At 41.1% G+C, this 21,913-nt stretch overlaps 1 protein-coding gene and 1 pseudogene across 2 annotated transcripts; one reads left to right on the top strand and one right to left on the bottom strand.

Moving 5' to 3' along the window:
* Nucleotides 1–725: 725 nt before the first annotated feature.
* On the top strand, nucleotides 726–9,708 carry LOC148732327 (uncharacterized; annotated as a pseudogene). Its single transcript, XR_016000525.1, has 11 exons — nucleotides 726–875; nucleotides 1,744–2,009; nucleotides 2,781–3,017; nucleotides 3,257–3,369; nucleotides 3,736–3,966; nucleotides 4,408–4,520; nucleotides 4,749–5,368; nucleotides 5,708–6,428; nucleotides 6,830–7,187; nucleotides 7,347–7,493; nucleotides 9,001–9,708. The product of XR_016000525.1 is annotated as an uncharacterized LOC148732327 (transcript).
* A 496-nt stretch (nucleotides 9,709–10,204) lies between these two features.
* On the bottom strand, nucleotides 10,205–16,204 carry LOC148732326 (elongation factor-like GTPase 1). Its single transcript, XM_088757833.1, has 6 exons — nucleotides 15,518–16,204; nucleotides 14,867–15,205; nucleotides 13,843–14,264; nucleotides 12,935–13,563; nucleotides 11,781–12,481; nucleotides 10,205–11,064 (listed from the first exon to the last, which is right to left on the bottom strand). The coding sequence occupies exons 1-6, from the start codon at nucleotides 16,202–16,204 to the stop codon at nucleotides 10,882–10,884; spliced, it is 2,961 nt and encodes a 986-aa protein (XP_088613959.1). The 3' UTR covers nucleotides 10,205–10,881.
* Nucleotides 16,205–21,913: the final 5,709 nt, after the last annotated feature.

Here is a 21,913-nt window from a genome sequence, read left to right as displayed (position 1 = left end):
TTAATCCCAGAATTTGCCACTAATAACTATATTTTATAAAACGCATTTGACCTGAAATTTTTCCCCTCTTTTTCCATGGATAGCGATGGAATGCCTTTATATTCTCATCCTGGTGATTTCAGGTAAAGTGTTGTGTATTTTAGATGTAAAAATGAATCTAAGACAGTGATCTTCATAGACCAAAGAGAATTCAAGTATTACTTGAAGATTTTTAGAGTTATTTTGTTTAGCTACCTTCAAGACTATTATAGTTTCACTGCACTGAGACACTATATTACCTAGCTCGTGGTTCACCCGTGCATGGCCATGCCCGGTTAGACATAACCATCAGAAGCTGTCCAAAGATTGCATCTTGTCCACGCCGAAATGAAAGAGAAATGTTTTACCGAGAACTACAGTAATCATGGGTGGAAGTACAGGATTATTATCTTTTACTTATTTTCAACTTGTTCATTTAGTTTTTCATTTAGAATATGTCATATGAACTTGAAAGATTTGCTCTTCTTTCAGGAACAACAGCTAAGAAAGAAACTCACAAAGAAATCCATATCTCAGGGCAAGCTTCAAAAGCCGCAACTAAACAAGTCCACTTAAAACGGGACTTTCTATATGGACAGCAACCCCTGGCCGGCCCAGTTCCTGTGTACGTTCAGCCCGTAACGAGATGGAACAGCGAATTTATGCGACAGAAAAGAAGTGACAACCGTGGATTTGTGGCGCGCAACGGACATCAAGGCCTGTTGTTCAGTCCATTCCATCCCTTCCTTCCGTAAATTCGAGTTTTAAAGAAAATCAGTTCAATAGGAGCGCTGGAAAAATGCAACCTCGGGAAACAAAGAAACCTGCTCTGCCTCATATTATTTATTCAACAAAAGGTAATGAAAACTGCTATGTTGCATGAATTGAATCACGGTGTAGTCTAGAGGGACTAAATCAGTTCCTTACTACTAACTTAGTAATACTCTTCTTTATCTTTCGAGGAAATTTGGGTGGAAAGAAAAGGGAGGGCGATATTTTTAATAAAACTGAAAATAATTTTTCAATTCTTTGAAATGCACCTTTGTTTAGAGTAAAATTGAGACTGAAAAAAATAAGGTGAAACCTGGTTTAAGTCGTCACTAACGGAACTCAAGCAAGTGTTAGGCTTTTGTGACAAGATGTCTGCTGAAACAGATTTAGTCAATCAGTTGCCCAATAGTTCGGCTAATCCCCAAAATAACAAAGTAAGTAACCACCAGCATCGCAAATCTGGCCCTGGACAAATGGAAAAGATCTTTAATTATTGAAAAATAAATGCTTTGGGATTAAAGAATGTAGTCTTAAACTTTTATCGCTTCAAAAAGAAGCTACTGTTTTATACGTATGATGCACGATCCTCGCAGTACAGAGCGCTATTTATAGTACTACTATTTTATGTCCACCCAAATTGCAGGTTTCATGTAACAGTGGGGGTTAATTTTGGTGTCCACATGTGCCTATAATTGATAGAGGAGTTTACTGTTTAAAGGTTTATTTTACGCTATGTATGGGGAAAACAGATTAGGACTTGTTCCAGTGTCCGCTTTAGACTATGTGTCTGCTTAATATGGTGTCCGCTGCAGGTTTCACAGAAAAGTAGTTCAGAGTTACTCGAAAATATAAAACCAAATTTTCTAAGATGAGATTTTTGGTTGACAGGTAGAAAGGCCTTTGGAATTTCGCGTCTTTTTTTCCCAAATATAAAAGTCATTTTTGATCTTGTAGGAGAGAGTCATGACGAGAAGGTTAATCATTTCCAGAAGAAAAGCTCCACTACCAAGCAAAGGCAAAATCGTCACCAGTTGACGTCAGCGAGTGACCAAAGCTCGCCTGGGAATGGAGGTGGAAGTCTTGGCTCTATATTGAAAGGAGCGAACGTTAAAGGTGCTGTTGTAGAGAAAGGAATTGAAGTGATGGGGAAGCTAGTGGATAAACAATTACAGATCATCGACGAAGCACAAGAGAAGGCTGAAAATTTCTTAAAGAAGGAGGTTTGATACCTTTATCAGATTTCACCCCATTCCTTTACCAATTTGAGATGGATTAAATGGGCTGGGAGAGGGCTTAATCGACGGAGGGGGTTCCTTCATCGACAGTGGGGACTTCCTTCATTTTCCCTTTATTTAGGAAGAAGATCTTTTTGGTACCTAGCAGTCTCTCAAGATATTGAGCGATCTAGGTTTCATTTTATTTTATTTTCAGAGTTTCCCTACCTCAAATATATGTTGTGTTGATAAATATATAAACTCTCTGCTTTTCAAGTCAGAGAGCCCTTTCGGTCCGACGTGAGTGAAAAAAGAGAATTAAAAATGAAGCCACTTCTTATATAACTCTCGAACAAACCTAATTCCTTTCATGCTTCGTAGTCAGGCGGATAGTATCAAAATATTTTGCGCACTTTTTGAGCTTGCATTCTCGTCACTTTTTCGTCGGCCTCCTCTCAGAATTTTTCAGGATCACTTCTAAGTTCATCAATTTTTTAATAAGAATTGAGCTGTTTTAGCACAATAACAGTTAAGCAAGGGAGACTTTCTCAATTAATTAAAATTTAGGTAATTTAGCAACATTTTTGGGAATTCAAACGAGAACATTGGCCTGGAGGATAAGGGCACTGAATCCATGAGCTTGTTGGCAGCCAAAGAAGGTATCGTTTTTTATCAGTTCTCGTTAAGATAGGATGAAATATTTTACTATTCACGGAATTCATAAAATTAAGCAGTAACCGTGGAATATCACTAACTTTCTTCCCAACCTTTTGGCAGATAACATTAGACATCGTACCCGATAAATCCTGGCAAACCGATGATATGTTCGTCCCAGCCGGTTACCACATCAACTCGCACATCTCCAGTGAGGACAGCGCTCCCAAGGAAGTGGGTGAGCCACCCTATACCTATCCAGCAGGCGTTGGGAACGTGTTAATGAACGGCTGTTGGGGCACTGGGTACCAAGAGGGAGATCCTTGCTACGCTGCTAGGTGGAAATTGGAAGCATGCTTGGTATGTTAGTGGTTCCGTTTTCTTCACAGAAACGGTTGGTTCTGACTTTGCAAAAGCCAGGAACTCCATGCATCTATATCAAAACCATCAATGCTGTAGATGAAATCGAAATTTAATTGTAAGACTTACAGGCAATCGTAGGACTCAGCTGTCTTCGGAGGACATATCCCCCTTGATTTCGTTCCCACTCGATTGATTAAGGGGCCAACTGTCGTTGCTTTCCTGTCTCACTTCTGCAGAACTTGATCGACGGCGCGGCATTCATGGGTGTTGGATTTGACGGGCGTGGTGAGTACAGCCCCGAATCAAGAAAAATGAGCATCGTGCAACGAAACTGCGCTGGGAAGGCAACGTAAGAATATTCCTCTCTTTGATATTGCTCTGCTTTTATTGCTCGGAATTCTACTGCTTTTTTCTTTAAACAAATAGTGGTATAAAGCATGCTTGATCTCAACTTTACTGTTTCGACTTAAAAGCCCTGCTTACTTTCATAAGTGGCCTGTTCCCAGTGGGCTTGATAGCTCGGTCTAGCGCTACAACGGTGTTGCATAGTAATCATTGGTTCGCACCCCGTTTGAACCTGATTGGTTTAAGTCATGTGTTCATGATTGATATACGGGCGTGTCTAAATGCGATGACTTCTATTAAAATCTCAAAACGTCAATCTCACTGACTTTTTTTTTTGTCTGTCTGTCTGTTTTTTTTTTTTTTTTTTAAGATACGATGATTACGATGTTCCTGACACGATGAACGTTCATGGCATTTACGACACCAAAGCATCCATGGTGACCTTTGAGAGCCGCGGTGAGTTTCAGAAATACTTACAGGAAGAGGCTGGGGTGTCTGGGTCGTACTTTGGCTTCTACGCAGGCGTCAAGACTGGCTGGGGCGAGTCAGAGACACAAGCCAGCCAGAAGTACATGGCTCTCCTACACGTGGATATCAACAGGTACATACATTTGTCTGTGAATTCACTTTACATTTGCGGTTTAAGGTTGCTCTATCATTTTGATATAACTATAGTATCGATGGTGGATCCAAAGAGATGGTCTGGTGGGTCAGGATCCTCCCCCCTCTTCCCCTATCAGACTTTCTTTAAAAGAGGAAATTTGCCAAAAAAAATTTTGAAATATTCTATCTAGAAAAATTTTCCACCGAGTCTCGAAAGTTATCTTGGATAGCACTTGTTTTGCTCGGCTCTGTGACTGGCCCATTAAACTTGCACCACCTTTTGACACCGATCGCATGAAAAATTAACACCCCGTTTGGGGCAATTTACTTGTTTTAAATTTCTACTCCTCAGCACCATGTGATAATGTCTTATTTTGCACCCTGATTGGCTGATGTGATCGCTTTTCCTTTAACTGGACACTTTATTTCCAACTTTTAGGTATGAGATTTTTATAGACGAAGTAAAGCCCAAGGACTTGAGTTCGTCGTTTTTGAAGGAATTTATGGCCCTGCCGGCCTCTTATTTTGCAGCAGGAGCGCCGGCGAAATATTGTAAGTGTGTTTTTGATGTTTGCTTTTTATTGTATTAAAACAGGACGTTTGATTACTATTAACTTTTCTTAATAGAGAGAGTTTTAACGTAACTCAATTTAGCCTTTTTGTGGCTAGTGCACAGTGAAGAATACAAGAGTGTCGTCTGCAATAAATGCCGCAGGATGTTCATAATGTACTATACCCACATGTACGTTTTATGCTTTGCGTTTTTATCAATTTTGATAGTGGACTTCATACAGAGATGGGGCACTCACTACATAAAGTCTGCTAAGTTTGGAGGTCAGCTCCAGATTCGTAAATTCATGGACGCAAGTGATGTATCCAGCAAGAAAAAGTTCGCACGAGAAATGGAAGTGGAATATAAATCCTTGTTCGCCAGTGTTGGAGCAAAGGAGAGTAGTAGAGAGGGAGAGTCGTCTAGGCAACAAGCAAAAACAACATCGACAGCGATTCTTGCCATGGGAGGAAGTCAACAAATTGCTTCTATTTTATCCGATGCATACTCCCCAACTTTTAAGAACGAGTTTAAGGATTGGCTTGCCTCTATTCCTCAATATCCAAAGCCGTTTGAGTTTCAGATGGCTTTAGTTACAACTCTTCTTAACTTCCGACTTCACGATTTGTTTCCCGAAGAGAGAAGTGACTGGGGATGCGAGGGGAATGCTGCTAAACTCGAAGAAGAGCTAACAGCAAATGAAGACAGGTTGAAGTTTTATGAAACGGTGGACTCTAACGGAACAGTTCAGAAACACTATTGTGAATTTGATAGCCGTAAGTCTCTGGAGGAGGCAATTACCAGAAGAAGGATCAGCTTAACTAGAGCCATTGAGGTCTACATGAAGGAGGTAAGCGAAGGCACAAAATTCCAGCCGGCCTTTTATAGGTATTGCACACTTTTTAAAATTTAAGAGACACACAGTGGTCCAACGGTTAACACGCTGATACGTGTTAAAACAGTAAACTGATCCTTAACTTCCTTGCATCTTGACTTTGTCGGCTTTATCACATTGACCAATATTTTTCTGAATTTGCTCTCAAATAAATCCCTTACACCTAAAGTATAGCTAGAACTGATCGCTTTCCTCCCAGAGTATAGCCAAGACAACTAAAGGAAATATCATTGGATGACAAATTTCTCAATTGCTGTTTCATTTATTTATTACTTTTTTTATTCATTTTGTAAGGGTCCGAATTCGATTGCGGATATTCAGTTACCACCATGCAATAAAGACAGCCAAACAACATCAGGGGCCGCACAACCGGAAACAACAAACCAAGCCGACGGAGTAGTAAAACACGACAAGGTGATCGGCCTCAGCTGGCAGCATATCACCAAAGGCAAAGCGTTATTCCGAGTTATCTTCGACATGAGAAACGATCTGAAAGGAACCAAGGACTTCAGCGACATTCCAAGAAACATGAGTCGTTTGGTTCGCTACAAATATGGCAAATGGTTCACAGCTGAAAAGGATGGCTCTTTTCACCTCTACAACGCCTTCAAGAATGGAAAAAGCGACGATCCTCAGCAGCATAAAATATCGATTCGTGCTTTCCTTTAATCCAAACACAGGTGGGCTGACCCTTTTGTCACGTGATTTTGAAGCGTCAAGAGAGTTCTTTCCAAACCTACACGATGCCCTGGTTGGAAGAGAGCTGGGGCGAGCCGTTTTAGATTCCAATACCCCTGCGTCTGGAGCTTCGAAGCGTGAAACCTTAACTGACCCTCCTTGCAATATCAAGTGGTCAAATGCCCTCCGGTTTGATCCTACTGAAGCCAAAGGGAAGTGTCTTCATTTCACAGCCTCTAGTGAGGGAAACATTTTTGTCGTGTTTGCAACTTTACCAATCGATAAGACCTCCTGGTATTATATAGGAATTACACCTCAGAACGTGGCAATTTACAAGGTAATTCATCCGTAGATATATGCAAATACGTCGATATCATGTAATTATCTTATGCAGCAAAATAAGGTCCACCCTTATTAGCCTGATAACAAAGCACATGTTCTTCGCACTCACGCCACCAAATTGATCTACCGGAAAAGGCAATAACCTGGCAATTGAAACCCTGGCCTAATCTATTGGCATGCACAAAAGGAAAGGCTTATAATCGCACCATTAAAATACAAACAAGAGCTGCGTTTTCAAATCGTTTTTTGTCCATACTAAGACGCAAAAGTGGCGTTTACAAATTTATCCTGTTTAAAGAGCGTTTTCAAAAATTTCCTTTTCGGTGAACAAGTTATCGAAACTGTAACAGATGTGAGACTGGATCATTAAAAATCACACACTCTTTCTTTCATCAGGGACTCGTACTCAAGACCTCCACGACAAACATCAACGCGAGAGGTCTGGGTGACCCAAACCTGCTTCAGTCATACTTTGTGTGCGTCACCGAGTCCGAGTCAAGTACACTCATTGAATATGGTAAAACGCTGGGAACCACTCAAAGTGGGGACGTGTATCTCAACATGCTTGACCTCGACAAGCCGCTGAATGCTCGCTTTTACGCATTTGGGAATGGGGACAAGAAGGCTGACGTCATTGATGCACACATAGTAGCACGTGATCAAACAAAAGCCGAGTGTAAAGGCGACACGTTTATGGACCTTACTACAAGGCTGTGCACGCAACAATGTCACGAAGACTGTGATCCCTTACATGGTAATTTATTTTTTACGTATCTTCGGCTGAATTTACACGGAAACTATGGCGTTATGTTACGCAAATTCCGTTCAAGTAAGACAAGTAAATAAGATTTGAAAAATAAAATATAAGTACCTTTCGTTGCTTTTGAAGTGATTTTCTCGTTTTTATTTTCAGGTTGTAACACGCTGTCATCAGGGAATCCTTTACCAACTGAGTGCAACGTTTGCCGAGTAGCCAAAGATAAGAAAACCGGCAGCTGTCTTCCAGAGTGTCCCCCTGAAAAATTCCTCACAGCTGATAAGCTGTGTCTTGATCTGAGTTGTAAGTAAGAGACTGATGCTCCTAAAATGAGTAATATTCAATTAATATAAAGTATTCCGGGATTGCACGAGTTTTACTTTCCCTCACGCCTAAATTAGCTACGGTTTGTATGAGACGACATTTGAGGGAAAAACCTGTTACTGGGGCAAGCCTTAGTCGGTTCGGAACTGCCCCAGGCAAGCCAGGGTAAATGGGGAAAAAAGACGCCAAAAAGACACCTCGCAGCAAGATTTTCAGGCTGAGATAAAGAATCGAGGCTACACCTGGATCACACTCTAGGGTATTTATTTATTTATTTATTTATTTATTTAATGATTTGTACCAAGTACTGGAGCAGAAACAATAGGACATGGGTCCCCTACGAGGTTTAAGCTCCAACAAACCCACCCATCCCACCCCAGGGGAGGACATCCATCACACAGTAATCTCGTGCGTGAGTAGCTCAGGACAGGACGACGTGGAGTAGTGAGATCGTCGATCGAAGGCCTATGCTCCAGGAGGAGCTAAGGGCATAATTGTCTTCAGTAGAATTACTCCGGTGATTACAGAAGTATTTTATAGAAATTGGTTGCCTCTGACTGTTGTTATTTCTGAACAGAAGTTTCGGCTAATGCTTAAGCCTTCATCAGTGATATGATAAACGAAGATCGTTAGCATACGTTTTTAACTTTAAATAGCGTATGATAACGATCTTCGTTTTTCATATCACTGATAAAGGCTTAAGCATTAGCCGAAACGTCTGTTTCAGAAATAACAACAGTCAGAGGCAACCAATTTCTATAAAACTCATGACATCTCCTGACTACACCTTTTCCATTTTTAATTACAGAAATGTGCACGCTCTGATTTGTCACTCTGATTGAGTCACATCTCGCTAGAATCACCTCGCGTGAGATGATTTGCAACAGGGGCGTTAAATTTCGATTTGGCTGCTTCGCGTTTTTTCAATGTTACCGAAGAGATGATAAACACGATGGAAGAGGCACTAAGTTTGGCGTGACACTTTTTATAAGAAATATTTGACGTTTTTGCGGATTGAATTAAATAAAAATTTTTAATTCTGGTAAAGACTGGCTGCTTATATCGATAGAAGCCTATGAATCAAAAAAGTTGTAATTATACTAAAACAATTACCGTATTTACCCGTATATAAGTCGACCTTTTATGACCGAAAAATCAGCCCAAAAAATCAGCCCAAAAATTCACTCTTGACTTATACACGAGTCATATACAAAGACCTGACCCAAGCAATCCAAGAAATTAGCATAAGAATTGCCTGAATATTGTTGAATAATCCTTCGACCTCATTTCGGGGATTATTTAACTATATTCACTGAGCCTGAGGCCAATCATTCGTAAGTAACTCACTGTGTGAGGCGATATTAGTATATAAAACCGCCAAATCAATAAAAAAAAAATGAATTTTTTTGGAAAATTCTCCACAGGTACAGTATGTATCCTTCCATTACCATGAGTTAATAAGTGTTCTTTTGTATTCATGTTACAGCAACTTATGACATGGAGTTTCAAAACGATGACAGCGCCCTGAGGGCGACTGTCAGGGAGATACCCGAGTTACAAGCTTTAACCCTGTGCTTTTGGATTCGTCTTCCTCATGGCTACACCAAGAAAACACGTTTTGCCTACCCTATAATCGATTACGAATCTGGAAGCAATAGACTTGAATCAGTCTTGGTAAGCCTGTATGAAGACCGGGAGACAAAAGATATCAAACTGGGTCTGACCTTCATAGCAGGTTATCGGTAGGCGTCTTAAAAGATCAAAACTGGCACCAGATCTGCATTTCTTGGGCAGGTCACAGTGGGGTGACCATACAGTACCTGGATGGCGTGCGCGAGGTGGCAGACACTCGACACATAGGAACCTTGGAAGGTGGGGGAAGGCTGACAGTCGGTCATCACACGGAGTATGTTTATCAAATAACCGGCTTGAATCTGTGGGACACAGTGATACCTCCCGAGGAGACCGCCGAGTTCGCCACAGCGTGTGAAAAAGGAAATGGAAATGTGAAAACCTGGGCAGATTTTTATGATCTTGCTGTTGAAGAAAAAATTAAAATTAACACGCCTTCAAATTGTCGTGTAAGCCCAAGTGATGCGCAATAAATAGCATGTAAAATCTTGGACTGATCATCACTGGTCACCTTCAGAATAAAAAGTTATTTAAACTGGCACCATGCTATGTTTTAAACCTACGTTGTCTGTGATAACTTTAATGTGATGGGTGATGTGGGAAAAGCTGGGATCCAGTTGAAAGATGGTTTCAGCACAAAGCTTACGGGCCATGTTTCAGAAGGGACAAACGAAGACACCCAACTGATGGTAAGGATCTCGAACCTGGTTAGTAGGAGACGTTTCACAGGTCCTCTCTACTATACAGCTCTTCAGATTTTGTAAGCTTCCAGCAGTAATTCGCATCCTTTTTGGAAATCCTAACGTGATGCACTCGAAAGACTATTTCGTCGCTTTTTAAATTTTGATGTTCATCGTTTTGAAAATTGGATTACTGTTAACTAACCTTTTCTCCTACGCTCCAAAACGTCTATCTTGATAAAAACAAGGAGCTAAAAACCCATCTTGAAAATTTGAAATTTAGCAGCATGAACCCACCCAGCGAGCCGTCCTGCAGGGCACTGCCTGCTTAATCGACCAAACGCAGTGCGGGTAATGACAGAGAGATAATAATAGTCGTTCTTTTACGGTTGCTTGTATTCTATGCTTATTTTATCTTTATTTTACATTTACCTTAAAAGTTCATTTGTGCAAAGTAAACGTAGAGATGTCAATCTCTCTGATTCGAATGGAACGTAATATTTTTTTTCTTGGAAATGTTTCAAAGGAAACCCTCAATCAGTATTCATCAAATGAAAAAATAGAAGGTTTCCGTCAAATTCTTCTAAATATGTCTTCGGATCGTGGAATGAACATTTTTGCTTAATTTCTCTGGTTTCCTTGGTAACTTTCCGATCTTCTTAAACACAATTTTAAATCGCAGTAGCGTGTTTCACTTTCGACTTTCGATTTGACGAAGGTACACGCCGAAACATTCTGACGTCAAATCAGGTTGCACCCTGCAAAAAGAGGACGTTTTGTGAAATCTTTGTTCCTGCTACAGATTTTGCCCTCGACATACGTAGCCAAAAGGCAACCCCGTTTAAATTTGTGCGATGATCGCAGCGATAAGATGGGTCTCAGTGATTTGTTTAGGAAGCGATACACAAGATGCGGTTTGTTGAGCCTTGTTGCAGCGATTTATCGCCTCGCTCTTCCCCGCCTTAATTACCGAGAACAACAAAAGTTTCAGAAATGAGTAAAGTGTACCACTGTAAGTTAAACGACTCATCGGCGATGAATTTTTCCACCTATGATCATTTCTTTAGAGTCCGCTGTTTCTCTGCGTGCTCAACAGTTTTCTCCTCCACATACAGTCCTTTCCTTCGTCTAACGCTGTTCATGTACTTTCGAGCTTGGTTTTCTGAATCAGCTTTCTCGCCGAAATGTGTGTATTCTTCCTCCGTTGTGGGAACCCAAAAAGGGTCGATATCGACAACCTACAGAAAACAACAACAACAGCGAACATAAACATTACTATACTGTGGACTGCATCTAACTCAACGCCAGCCCCTTTACATTCTTTGATACCCTTCCGACCCCCCTTCGCTTCCTTCTCCCCCCCTGACGGTACGCTTCAGTAATTCCGTGCCAGTTTAAGTAAACATTACTACCTCGATGCAACAAAGTAATATAAGGATTTTAACTGAGACGGTCAGAAGTGCTTTTCCACAAGCTGTTAGTTCATACTACACTCAGACCTCTTAAAAAGGCCATATAAGCCATGAAGACGCGTGGCCGTTGAAGAAAGGTGTTCGTAACAGGCTCTTGAGCTTATCCCGATTTCGCGGGAAGAAAGGATGAAGCATGAAGCGATCGTGAGGCTTGCTACGCCCTACCCCCCCCCCCCCCACTTTCCCCCCACCTCTGAATGGGATGATAGTCCCTCGCAAAGTTAACAATACTCATTAATAATTCGGCCAGTACTCTTTAATAATCCTAAATGGAGAGAGGCATTTTGAGGGTAAACGACAAAAGGACGATGAACTAGCCGGGCTGACCTCTCGAGCGGGTGGCCTTTCATGGACGTTCAATTGTATCCAATAAACCCTTAAAAAATACAGCAAGGTTCTATGATAATAACAGGAACAGAGCACTAATCCCATAAGTGTTAATTAAAGTAAAGAAGCCGATTCAGGAGTTTAAAAAATCTCACCTCCCAATGGCTAAACACAAGCTGTGGATTCGCAAGTCCGCTTGTTCGCTTTCTTATTTCTTCAGCAAATCCAAAACTTTCCGCAACCGGAAGTACGGCCGTGACGTCAAACACGTCTGAACCTTCCTTCATTTCCTCCCTCAGTACCCGTCCCTCCCGTTTGGCTAAAACCGCGTACATTCGACCCAGGACCTCCGCTATTGCTTGAATGTCACATGTGTACATAGCTGCCATGAGGCGCACCGGCTGAAGCAAAAAAGCGCGCCTGCAGCCTTCCTTGACAGCAGACATCAGCTGTCCAGAAAATGGTCCGAACCTATCAAGCCTTTGCGATGGAGCAATTTTCGAACTTCTATCCTCAGAATCTGTTGAAAATTTCTTTGGATCATCGTTCTTTTCACAGCTCATTTCGTTAATTTTGTCTTCATGTTTGCGTGCTTCGTTTTCGTTAGTATTCCCGTCAACATTACAATCTTCATTCTTCGATACATGCTCCTGCCCTAGATTCTTTCCTCTGCTCATTCCTTTGGTAACAACTGTGTTTGAACCTGGATCCAGTGAAATCCAATCTTCTACGTCAAAGCAGACTCCCATCAAGGGTTCCTCGCAGAGCGGACCAGCTAATGTTGCAAGCTGAAAACCACTAACGATACTATTATCATATTTGCGGTAACTGCTTTCTGGTGACGAACAAGTGTTTCCTGTAGCGACCGGAAAATATGTAAGAGGTTATTGCAGTCGCAGTTTTGACATTGTAAGAGTGTTTTGTTTTGTCCATGCTTTTTTGCTTTTCCTTTCCGTTACACTGGGACTTTAAAACTTACTTTTCGCTTGTGAAAATCAACAGCAACAAAATTGTAAAACAACAAATATATGAACGCTTAAAGGCGTTGCATACATTTTCCTCGACCATAGAGACCATCTGCAAATTATCTCTCTTTAACAAGCAAATTACAAGCATACAGCTTTTAAGGGCGAGAAACGACGAATTACGATTACTTATGTCGGATAATCAAAATTAAAGGCTTACAAATTGCTTTGTTGAGATTACAAAGGAAATCAACGCCAACAAGAAAATATTTCAAACACCTTCTAAGATAGAAAGGGAGAAAATAGATTATAAAAGCAACAATCAATCCAAAAATCGAACTTACCTAATAGACCCGAACTTTGCCAAATAGAAGGCCGTTTATAGCCTGGTATTCTATTCAGTGAAACATTGCTGCCAATCCTACGAGGGCCAAATGCCCAGATATCATCTGCAGCTCCATCCCAAATGGTCCCTGCCTCTTTAAAAGCAGCGCAGAGCTCTTGATAGAGGCCTTTCAACGATTCTCTGGTGGGAAGTTTAACTTGACCTACCAGCTGCCTCCGCTCTGCTAAGCTCGTGGCTGATGACACCGTCACTAAGATGTTTATCAAATCACTTTTCTTCTCAAGTAACTGCGTAACATCGTCTGGCAATGGTAAAGCCCTCACTTGGACACTACAGAGTTTGTTTGCCGTCTTGATTTCAGTGATTCCTCTGTCTTTATCCAAGACATTTTTATCGCTTTCCTCTCCTTCGCTATCGATTTGTTTTCGCTGGGTCAAGTTTGTTTCGCTGATGATAGCTTCGTTCACCCTGTCAAAAGTAGGAGGAATAACGATGGTTTCTCGCAACGGAACAATAGGCGCTGATACATTGAGTTTAATGCCAGTAAAGAGCTTCTCTAGATCATCAATACAACGCTGAAGATGGACTTCGTTGGTTGAATAAGGTCCATCATGCATCTTGACTTGTCTGCTCCCTGTGGCTTGGTCGTGTTTTACAGATTTTACCTGCCGTAAAACCGTTCAAGCACAAAGAAACGACACTTTAATACAGCAACAGATGATATAAAAACCACTAATGGCCCACACACAGCTGGTCGTAATAATATGGGGGGTCTGGTCCGGCTTTTAATGGTTGTGACACATAATTGGCCCCTGAGTGGGAGATACGTGAGCCCAATGGTTAGCAAGCTTGGCTCCGATCGATGTAAGATGTAAAGGGACTCTATGCTCCTGACATTAAGAAAACTTACCAGTTTCCTGGACTAAAGTCTCAACACAAGGATCCGCCTGGTTAAGAAGTCTCATTCCCCTGGCTAGCGCGGGCATGTCGGCCGGGTGGACCGGTTCCACTGCCACACGTACAATGGGACGAGCCTCGATTGGAAGAGCAGTGAAGGGTGGACAGGCAGCAGTGCTAGAGACTGTGGCAGACTTGAGCACGTGACTCTCAAGGCCGGCAATCCCCAACACATTCCCGGCCGTGACAGAGTCCAGGGCTTCGAGTTCTCGTCCCATGACCAAATAAAGGTCTTGCACAGTGAATGCAGCCACATGTTGATTTGTACCTCCATCTACAGATTTCGCCACTGCAAGTCCCTCGTTTGTCTCTTCTTTGTTAGCGCTTAAAAGGCGACAGGTAAAAAAGAGAGAAACAAAAACATTACAAATCTAACAGAAAGGAAGTAACAGATGACTTTATACAAAGACAACAGAACAACTACTTAGATTCTAACGCGGAGAAAGTTCTGTACTTTACGACGCCATAGAGCAAGATAGCGAGTCTGAGTCCAGTAAGCTTCTTTGAACACAAACTTTAATTACTTAGGAGGCAGGTTACCTTTAGAGCTAACGATATAACAACAACATGACAATGACTAACTTATCTCAATGTTCACTCGTGTAACTCGAGAACTAGATTGGAATGTACGAAGTGATTGCATAATCAGTCCAGAAAGTTTCATAACATTCGAGGGTTACATAACCTTTAAGAGTTACTTAAGAAAGATCAGCTGATCGACATTCAAAAACGGTCTCGTCGAAGAAAAGGAAATGTTGACTTCCGAAAGGTTCTCAATATCATAAAAACTTTCTCTTTTTCTATTTTTTTTTAACTATAACCCAATGTCAAACTTTTTAGGTGGCTTGATCAATCGTCCATGTCGTGTCCTTATCTCAGTTATAGTAGCTTCTTGAGGTGGTCTTGCACTCAGCTCTGTTGTTTGAGGTGTTGGGGGTAGTTGAGATCTAGGAGGGGACGTGGATGTTTCTACTTGAGAACTAGCTAGAGGGGGGTGTTTCTGTTCCTGCAGATTGTCTAGAACAGTCAGGTCATCTTCGTCCATTTTGAAGGGGGTTTCTTGAAGTGGTTCCATGGTAGAACGCAATTGCTTCCGATTACGCCTGTAGAATCTACCATTGACTTCAACTTTGTAACTGCGAGATGCGACTTTAGAAGAAACAACTGCTTTTGACCACTTTATTTCTCCAGGCATTTTCATGCGCACTGTGTCACCTGATTTGAGTTCTGAGAGTTGTTTAGCATGCTGGTCGAAATGTTTCGCTTGCTTGACACAATCCCTTTTGAGAAGATCACTAACTGTTTGGTCAGTCTAGAGTAAAGATTCTGAGAAGAGTAGAGGTGTCTTAGTTCGGCGACCAAAAAGTCGTTGGCATGGATACTTAGCTGTCGCAGCAGTGGGGGTGTTATGGTGATCCAATAAACCAAGATATGGATCGGATTGGGACAGAAGAGCTTTCTTCATAAAAGTCTTGCAGGTTTTGACTGCACTTTCGGCCATCCCATTAGCTTGTGGATAGTGTGGTGACGTAGTGACGTGAGTGAACTTCCATGTTGCTGCAAATCTTCGGAACTCTGAGGATGTATACTGAAGATCATTGTCAGAAGCTACCTAATCGGGTACCCCATGTCGCGAAAAACGCATCTTCAGCTTGTGAATGATTGTCTGGGACGAAGTGTCGGCAAGATGATCCAGCTCGTTAAGGTTGCTGTAGTAATCAAATAATACTAATACAAGGTAGTTTCGGTTCTTGAAGGTAAACAAATCTGTTCCAACTCGTTGCCATGGCCTGTCAGGAACTGGGTGAGGCTGAAGAGGTTCGCTGGCTTGTTCAGGTCTCACGCTTTGGTATATAGAGCATTTCTCAATACGATTCTTGAGTTGTGCAGACATTCTTGGCCAGAAGAAAACCTCTCTGGCCCTTCGAAGGCATGCTTGGAGTCCCTGATGAGACTTGTGTGTTTCCTCTATCATATCACGTCGAAGGCTCTCTGGGACAACGATCTTCGTTCCTTTAAAAACTAGGCTATTTTGGAGCGTCATTTCATCTCGGTATTTGAAGAAAGGCTGTGCGCTTGAAGGTACCATGAAAGTTTTTGTAGGCCAGCCAGCGCGTATAACTTGTAACAACGCCTGTAAAGATTCATCCTTAGCCGTTTCCACTTGAAACTTAGCAAGTGTCGACTCTGATATCGACAAGTCTTCAACAAAGTTGACAGTTTCTAGATCTTTATAGCAGGATGAGGTGCTGGCATTTGGTATCTTTGACTGCCTAGGTAGAACGCGAGCGAGTGCGTCAGCAATATACATCTCTTTGCCTGGCTTTTAAGTGAGATTCAGGTCAAATCTTTGAAGACGAAGCATCATACGCTGTAATCTCTTAGAAGCTGTATTGATTGGCTTCTTCTGTAGAGCAATCAAAGGCTTGTGATCTGTTTCGACTGTGACATGCTTCCCATAAATGTAATTTTCGAAGTGCTCACAAGAGAACATAACAGCTAGGAGCTCCTTCTCAATTTGAGCGTAATTTTGCTCTGTCGACGTCAGTGCTCTGTTAGCGTAGTGAACTGGCTGTCCTTCCTGAAGTAGAGTTGCACCAATGCCATATTGTGAGGCATCGCACTGTATAGTGACATTCTTGCTCACGTCAAAGTACTGTAGGACTGGGGCTTTAGTGATGAGCTCTTTTATCTCCTTGAAGGCTTTATCTTGAGGGTGTTGCCAATGCCATTCTATTCCTTCTTTTCCAACTGTTTTAAGGGCTGTGATGCTGTAGACAGATGTTGGCAGAATTTCGCCAGATACTGCACCATTCCTAAGAACGTTCTGAGTTTTGCGAGACTGGTGGGCACTGAGTAGTCCACTACAGCCTCTACCTTTGACGGGTCAGGTTTTAGACCCTCCGCTGTAAGGAGGTGTCCTATGAAAGGGACTTGTGACTGTCGAAGTTCCAACTTCTCGTTGTTGAGAGTGAGGTTTCTTTCTCTTGCGCGATTGAGGAAAGCCTTGAGATTCTGATCATGGTTGGCAATTGCAGCTTCATTAGAGTCTCCAAAACCGCAAACTAGGAAATCATCGGCGATGACTTCAACACTTGAGAGTCATTGCATGAGCTCGTGCATTCGTTGTTGCCATACTTCCGGGGCTGAGTTTATTCCGAATGGCATTCTGAGCCATCGATAGCGACCAAAAGGTGTGTTCATGGTTGTCAAGTAACTACTCTTTTCGTCAATTTGTACCTGCCAGAATCCACATTTGGCATCTAACACGCTAAAGACTTTAGCACCACTAAGGCGAGTAGCTACTTCCTCGATAGTTGGAAGTGGATAATGCGAGCGTTGCACTGCGCGGTTGAGATCTCGAGGATCCAGACATACTCTTATTTTCCCTTAGATTTCTTCACTATAACAAGGGTTGAGACCCATGATGTCGGCTCAATTACCTTGGCGACGATAACAACTCGTCAACATGGTATCCAGCTCTAACTTGAGGGGATCTCGAAGTGGGACTGGTACTTTACGAGGCGGATGTACAACCGCGCAGAAACCTTCGTCCACTTGAATGGAGCAGGTTCCTTCAAGGCATCCAATTCCAGTGAAGATATCGGTAAATTCATATAGGTAGGATCACTTCTAACATTTGACGAGACGTCAATTCTTTCGTCGTGAGTCACGTTTACGTCAGCATCTAAGATTTTGACCAGGTTCATCTTTTCACACGTCGTTCGACAGAAGAGTGGTGTCAAATCTTCCTTCACAATGTGATAAAGAACTCCATATTTTCTTCCTTTCTGTTCAGTAAATAGGTGGATTCGACCAAGTGGCCAGACTACAGTCTTGTTGTGCATGATGAGCCTTGTAAACGACTGTTCAAGGTTTTTACACTGTTTGTCTCCTGTAGCTCGGATGTAGGCACTTTTGAGGAGGATGTTACATGAAGCACCTGTATCAATCTGAAGTTGTACTTCGGCATTATTATTAAGGCACGCTGTCACATAAGCTGATGTGGGGGAGGGTTTATCGCTGTAGATTTCACAATCTTGTACGTGATTGACAGAGCGAGAGTCGCATTTTTTTGCAAAGTGTCCTTCTTTGCCACATTTGGAGCATTTCTTGCCAACAGCTGGACAAGCTGACTTTTTCATCTCGTGAACAGTACCACAAAACTTGCATTCTCGAGTGTATAAATTGTTGGGGTTACCAGAACGTTTTCCTCTTGGCTTGCACGGACGAGTCCACTTCTTACCTGAGGCGTGTTTATGCGGTGTTGCATTCTCAGTCTGGGTCTTAGGCGGTTTCGTTTTCTTGGCCTTTACCCTATTCACATTAGCTTCTTCAGTTGTCATGTCTAATGCGCGTATATGAGTTAACTCTTGTGTTCGCAAAATATCCAAGGCGTTATCCAAAGTGGATCTTTCTTCTCTAAAAGTTTCTTGCGTGATCAATCATTCTTGACTCCAAGGATGAGGCGGTCTCTTATCAAGCTGTCTCTTAGGTTCATGAACCCACAGTGTTCAGAAAGGCGCATCAGTGCTGTGCAATATTGATCGACACTTTCTCCTGGTTCTTGCTCTCTCTTGCTGAAGAGGCATCGTTCATACATCTGATTTCGTTGCGGCAGACAACGAGATTCAAATTTAGCCAGGACGTCATCAATATTGTCAGCGCTTTCGTCTTCAGCTAAGGTAAAGGTGTCAAACAGTTGGACTCCTTCTCTTCCAACGATGTTAAGAAAATGGGCGACACGGACTGGGTCGTGCTTTTGACTGATTCCAGCCGCCCGTTTATAGATTTGCCATGCTCTCTTAAAGTGTAACCAGTTATCGCCTCTACGTGGCCTGTCTTCGAGATTAAGAGGTTATGGAGGTTTGGCTAGCGGTACTGTGGTGGTATAGATCGGTGCAGCAGCCGATAAACCAGAAGATTGCTGACTACCAGAGGTAGAGGCCATGACCGAAATAAAATAGACTTCCACTAACAACAACAAAGCTCGTGGATGTTACTCACCTCCTGACACCAAGTTTTGTCCTTTACGACGCCAGAGAGCAAGATAGCGAGTCTGAGTCCAGTAAGCTTCTTTGAAAACATGCTTTAATTATTTGAGAGGCAGGTTACCTTTAGAGCTAACGATCTAACAACAACATGACAACGACTAACTTATCTCAATGTTCACTCCTGTAACTCGAGAACTAGATTGGAATGTACGAAGTGATTACATAATCAGTCCAGAAAGTTACATAACATTTGAGGGTTGCATAACCTTTAAGAGTTACATAAGAAAGATCAGCTGATCGACATTCAAAAATGATCTTGTCGAAGAAAAGCAAATGTTGACTTCCGGAAGGTTCTACATATCACAACAGAGAATAAACCGCAATTGACTGACATTGCATCCAAACGGAGAAACAAGACATGCCAAAGATCCCCAGATAAGGTCAGCAGCCCTGCGAGTCAGTGGCCTGCACTCTTTAATTACTTTATAAACAACTGTTTGCAAGAATGAACGTACTTTGAACTAGGAGCATGATCTTAAGTTTTCTAGCCTGTAAAAACTGAAAGCTAGAGTGAATTGCTTTTGGCCAAAGAATCACTCGGCAATATTTAAAAAGTTATGTACAAGGAAAAATGATATAAACATGTGTGTTTAAAAATTTCATTCGAGAGAGAAAAGGAAAGTGTCAAAGGAAAAAATTACGGGTTCTTTTGAACTAACACATATTTATTAACACACTTTTACACACTTTATTTTCTTTTTCTTACAAAATAATTTAGATTATGTTGACCCGCAGATAGCAAATTTGCTATTCGAGGCGGGTCAATCATCAACAAACATTATTTACAATATATAAAGAAAATTAAAAACTAAATAATTAGATATTGTTAAATTATAAAAAGAAGCATAGCTGGCAAATACATCAATAGTTGTTCAATAAAGTATAGAAGCAAATACATTAATACTGAAAGCAATCGGATCAATTTGTTTTAATTATGCAGTCCTTAAGTTTAGAGGAGATCTTTTCAACATCAAGATAAGAATCTTCATTATCTAGTATCTGAAATAAAGACGTTTTAATTTGTTTATTAAAGGAATGTTTTGATAACGTTTTGAATTCTTTCGGTATCTTATTCCAAATTTTGACACCAACACGCGAGAAAGCCTTTTTTTGTAGGTTAAGTCTAGAGTACTTTGTACTAAAGAGCTGCGATTTGGATGATCGAGTATTGTAGGTATGAATATGAGATGTTTTAGTAAATAGTTTCAAAATATTAATGGGAGCCCTCTGGTTGTGCACGTCAAACATAAGTTTACTTACGGCTTCATAATATAGGAACGTAACAGGCAGAATTTTTGCTTTGGCAAATAAAGGGATGGCATGCTCTCTTCGATCGGTGAAATAGATTAAGCGCAAAACTCGCTTTTGAAGAACTAAAATCTTGTTTAAATAAGCATTTGACGCATTGCCCCAAGCAAGGAGTCCATAAGTTATATAAGGTAGAATTAATGAATTATAAATATTTACAAGGATGGTAGAGGGAACGAAGTACCTCAGCTTTGCAATCATCCCTATTGTTTTACTTATTTTTACGATAACAGAGTCAACATGGTTTTTCCATGACAAATTTTGATCAATTAAAACGCCTAGATATTTGATATAACTTTTTTGCTCTAAACTAACTCTTCGGTTTGTCTCACAATCTAAAATACCTATTTGTGGAGAAAAATGCATTTTTTTCTGATGAGGACGAAAAATTAAGAAATTTGATTTTTTTGTATTCAATGTCAACCTATTTGTAGTTAACCAGTCATGTACGTTATTCAACTCTACATTAACCGTTTGCTCGATCGCCTTAAGATTCTTATCAGCATAAAGTATATTAGTATCATCCGCAAAGAGATAAAATTTTAGTTTATCAGAACAAAGGTGAATGTCATTTATGTAAAGTAAAAATAGAAGAGGTCCAAGGACTGATCCCTGCGGGACACCACAGGGGGAGATAAGTTTTGTTGATAAATGCTCTCCAATCTGAATTGTTTGTGTTCTATTTTTTAAATATGATTGAAACCAGTCATTTATCAATCCACGAAAACCGTAAAAGTTCAATTTATCGAGTAATATTTCATGATTGACCGTATCAAATGCCTTTTTAAGGTCAATAAAGACACCGCATGAGAAGTACCGTTTATTCCTATTACGTAGTATATCTTCGACAATATCAAGTACTGCATGCTCTGTGGAATGTGACTTGCGAAAGCCATACTGTGAGGAGTACAATAGGTTGTTTTTGTCAATAAATTCCTTCATCCGGAAGTACAAAAGTTTTTCAAAAATCCTATTAAAATTAGACAAAAGAGATATTGGTTGATAGTTTGAAGGGTCGGTCTCGTCGTCACTTTTATATATATATTAAAATTCAGTCCAAAGAGTTATTTGTTGTCGAACTTGTTAAAGGTTACTTTGAATATTTTTGTACACCTTTTGAAGAGCCGGGCAGGTGTTGCATGAGTAAATTTTCGACATAAAACAAGTAGTTGAACGATTGGTCACTTGAAAGAACATAAGCAACAACCTCGTCAGCAGTTGAGTTACTAAGTTACACCTAACAAGTTGTTCAGATCCAAGCCAATAGACAAGAGGGTAGTTTCTCATTCATGAATTGTTTCAAGTTAGTTAGTTCCCTTCCAAAACCTACTCTAACACTGAAAATACCAGGGAGGCCGGGCTTTTTACTGTATACTCAAGCCTCTCCAGTCATAAATGAAAACCACTGCTTGATAGTAGGCGAGGCTCTGGCAGAGCAGGAAAAAAAACTAAGAAACGCTCAGTTGAAAGGATGGCTCTCTTACGAAACAACTTTTTTAAAATTCGACAGCAATATGAACAACTTCGTGTTTTTCAGAGTCACCAGGATGTCTCTTAAGATGAATTATGTAGAGCAGATCTTTCGCAGGGTAGCTTGCCTTGTTTCGAACACGTATGACCTGGGATACTGTGGAAAACGGTTCATTATCTACCTAGTA

This window comes from Stylophora pistillata, chromosome 4, assembly GCF_964205215.1.
Source record: "Stylophora pistillata chromosome 4, jaStyPist1.2, whole genome shotgun sequence".
Lineage (NCBI taxonomy): Eukaryota > Metazoa > Cnidaria > Anthozoa > Scleractinia > Pocilloporidae > Stylophora > Stylophora pistillata.
This window is presented reverse-complemented; position numbering and strand designations above follow the sequence as displayed.

Bases quoted from the DNA above. Each gene is read 5' to 3' on its own strand.
- LOC148732326 (XM_088757833.1), bottom strand. From the start codon at position 16,204: ATGTATATTGCTGACGCACTCGCTCGCGTTCTACCTAGGCAGTCAAAG. The intron at 14,265-14,866 runs GTAGAAACATCC...CCTTTCTGTTAG, and splicing joins CCCCTCTAGCTAGTTCTCAA to ATTTGTAATGTTTTTGTTTC. The intron at 12,482-12,934 runs GTAAGTTCGATT...CGGTCGCTACAG, and splicing joins GCAAAGTTCGGGTCTATTAG to GAAACACTTGTTCGTCACCA.